General features: G+C 32.6%; 1 protein-coding gene across 1 annotated transcript; it reads left to right on the top strand.

Annotated features, from left to right (window-relative positions):
* The first annotated feature begins 917 nt into the window (after nt 1–917).
* Nucleotides 918–2,851, top strand: LOC129306403 (berberine bridge enzyme-like 26). Its single transcript, XM_054947002.1, has one exon. It carries the CDS (start codon nt 1,001–1,003, stop codon nt 2,630–2,632), a length of 1,632 nt encoding a protein of 543 aa, XP_054802977.1. The 5' UTR covers nt 918–1,000; the 3' UTR covers nt 2,633–2,851.
* Nucleotides 2,852–3,618: the final 767 nt, after the last annotated feature.

Genomic DNA, 3,618 nt, shown 5'->3' with positions numbered 1-3,618 from the left:
ACTTACTCCGTCCTAGATAATAGGATATTTTTGAAAGAATTTTTTAATCTCAAAATATAAGACACTTTTGGTAGATTGATGTTTTATTAAATGTATTAATTTTAATATTATCCTTTCTCTGTCTATAATTAATTTTCGTCCCTTTTCTTTTCAATATATTAAGTGATGGGTATTTTTAAAAGTTTATATTTTTGTTTTAGAAAGATAAGATTGTTAAATATATTTAATGAGGTTTATTGATATGTTAGATTTTGAAACAGAGGAGGTAATAATTTTGTATATAAAATAAATTATTCTTTCATCATTTATTTCATCACTTTAAATATATTTTTAAGAATAATGATTGATATTTTTTTTATTTTTATTTTTTAAAACTTATTCTTAAAAAATATTCTACTTAGGAACATTAAAAAAAATATCTTTTTATCATTACTTTCACTGCATTTCATGGAAATGGCTTTATGCAATAAAATTCTGTAGACTGTGGCTTTGTACCATACACATGATAATAATGGGGAAGACTTTCGGAGAAAAAAAATCCCTGAAAGCAAATAATTCTTGGGGACACAACAAATGCAATAATACCACGTGGGGACACAAATTAAAGCAAGTGGGAATAGATGCACATGGCCATAAATAAAATTCCATAATGTCACAATGTCAACTCTTCCAATAAATCTTGGTCAAAAATACAGGGGGCATCCTCCACTGAATCAACAAACTTTCTACAAGACAATATGAATCAGACTAGCTGTTAAACCGTGATCAAATTAATTAAAAACAAAACATTTTATTAAATCTGCTAAAATACTGGTTTAATGATTTAATAGTTCATTTGATCCGGATTTTCATACTATAATTTTCTATCTTAAAAATGACGCTTGTCTTTGCTCAATTAGACGTATATCGTCACCATAATCTGGGATCAAAATCAGTGTATATAAGCAGACAGAAAGCATTTCTCTGCACCGAAGTTAAGCAACTGTGAAATCCTAAAACCATGGGGTCTTCGGGATCGCTATTACTCTTGGAGATTTTTGTGTTTGCTTTGTTTCTAGTTTTATCAACTACTTCATCATTTCCAGTTCATGAAAGATTCACTCGTTGCCTTCAAGCAAATTCTCATAACGCAATCCCATTCGCCACATCGTTTTACACTCCAAACAACAATGCTTCATACAGTTCAGTCCTTGAATCCACAGCTCAAAATCTAAGGTACTTGCTACCTTCAATCCCCAAACCTGAATTCATATTCACTCCCATGGACGATTCTCAAGTTCAAGCTGCTGTCATCTGTGCCAAAAAGCTCAAGATCCACATGAGAGTGCGTAGTGGAGGTCATGACTATGAAGGCCTTTCTTATGTTTCTCTCATAGAGAAACCATTCATGGTTTTAGATCTCGCCAAGCTTCGTGCCATCCAAGTCGATATAGCACAAAACACGGCTTGGATTCAAGCTGGTGCTACAATTGGAGAAGTTTACTACAGAATTTCAGAGAGAAGTCCAGTTCATGGCTTCCCTGCAGGCCTTTGCACAAGCTTAGGCATTGGTGGTCACATAACAGGAGGAGCATATGGCTCCATGATGAGAAAGTATGGTCTGGGAGCTGACAACGTCATCGACGCGCAAATTGTGGATGCTCATGGCAAAATTCTTGACAGAGCAGCCATGGGAGAGGACTTGTTTTGGGCAATTAGAGGAGGAGGAGGTGGAAGCTTTGGGATTATCTTGTGGTGGCAAATCAAGTTAGTTAAAGTTCCACCTGTAGTGACAGTTTTTACTGTTACTAAAACTTTAGAACAAAATGCAAACAAGATTCTCTATAAGTGGCAGCAAGTAGCACCAAATATCGATGAGAATCTGTTCATGAGAGTGCTGATTCAGGTAACAAATTCAAGCGTTGTTGCAGGTGAAAAAACCGTTTCAACTTCTTATAATTCTCTTTTCCTTGGTGGGGCCAATAAACTTCTCCAAGTGATGAAGAAAAATTTTCCAGAATTAGGTCTCACCAAAAAGGATTGTTTGGAAACAAGTTGGATCAAATCTGTGCTTTACATTGCTGGCTATCCAAACAACACACCCCCAGAAATTCTTCTCCAAGGGAAATCCACTTCCAAGGCATACTTCAAAGCTAAGTCAGATTTTGTGAGGCAAGTGATTCCTGAAACTGCTTTGAATTCTCTGTGGAAAAGGTTTATGAAAGATGATGGGCCCTTGATGATCTGGAATCCATACGGAGGAATGATGAGCAAAATCTCAGAATCTGCAATTCCATTTCCTCACAGAAATGGAACACTTTTCAAGATACAATATGTAACGGGGTGGCTAGATGGAGAGAAGAGCATGAAAAAGCACATGAATTGGATCGGTAGATTCTATTACTCCATGAAGCCCTATGTTTCAAGCTTTCCAAGAGAATCTTATGTGAATTACAGAGACCTTGACTTGGGGATGAACCAGTATAATAACACAAGCTTCTTGAGGTCAAGCATTTGGGGATACAAGTACTTCATGGATAACTATATAAGGTTAGTGAAGGTGAAGTCTAAGGTTGACCCAAGTAATTTTTTTAGGCATGAACAAAGTATCCCTCCATTAACAATTCGAGAGAAGAAAGGGTCAAACCACTGAATTTTTCTTTTTGGGTAATAATTTATATGGTTTGTGTTCGTTTTATGATATTTTCTTTCTTATGTGTGAGATCCACTTGATTTTATGCCAGAATTACTCTTGGAGTTCTAAATTATAGTAGATTTAATGTTGTTTCAATGTGACAACAGCGGTTAACCCTTGTGTACTTGTCCCTTTGGCAATGGAAGTATGAACTGATCTTTATATATTGTATGATAATCTCTTGCTTTACTTAGTAACAAAATATATTTGTTTTAAAAACTGAATTGAATCGAATTGAACAATTAAACCATTGGGCTGTCAATCGGAGCCATTAACAACTCGGTTAAACCAGAGTTGAGTTGTTATTGAATAAAAAACCATAATAGTTTTAAAAAAACTAGATGGCTTTAAGTATAATATTATATAAAAAAATTTGAAGAAAATAGAAAAATTCAAAAATTAGACCTGTACAAAAAGCCAATTTCATTTTCAGGCAATTCACATGTATGAAAGATGATTTGAAATCATTTTTTAAAAAGATATTGATAACTATATGTGCAAATACAGATATTTTTAAGTCAGTCTACACAATTTAATCAAGATCTACCTATCTTTGAAAAATTATAAAATTATAATTTATAATATTGTGAATTAGTGATTATGTTGTGTCATTTTATTAACAACTATACCTACTATAGATTTATTTATTCAATATATTTTATATAAGAATTTAATATTATTTTTTATTTAATTTTTATCTCACCAATTCGATTATCGATATGATTGGTTAAACCATATAAAAATTGAAAATTATTAATTTTTCCGATTCAACATTCTAGTTCAACTTTTTAAACATTATATATAGGTCAATGCTTTACAAGAAATTTGGCAAATGTCCTATGTTATGCTTGTAAAGTATATTGTTTGATGTGCATATGATATTTTATATTTATTAAAATTTTTTTTATTGGTTTTCCATTAATAATACTAAAAAGAGGAGTCTA

This window comes from Prosopis cineraria, unplaced genomic scaffold (genome assembly GCF_029017545.1).
Source record: "Prosopis cineraria cultivar Desert tree isolate PC_DT_omini unplaced genomic scaffold, ASM2901754v1 PC3, whole genome shotgun sequence".
Classification (NCBI taxonomy): Eukaryota; Viridiplantae; Streptophyta; class Magnoliopsida; order Fabales; family Fabaceae; genus Prosopis; species Prosopis cineraria.
This window is presented reverse-complemented; position numbering and strand designations above follow the sequence as displayed.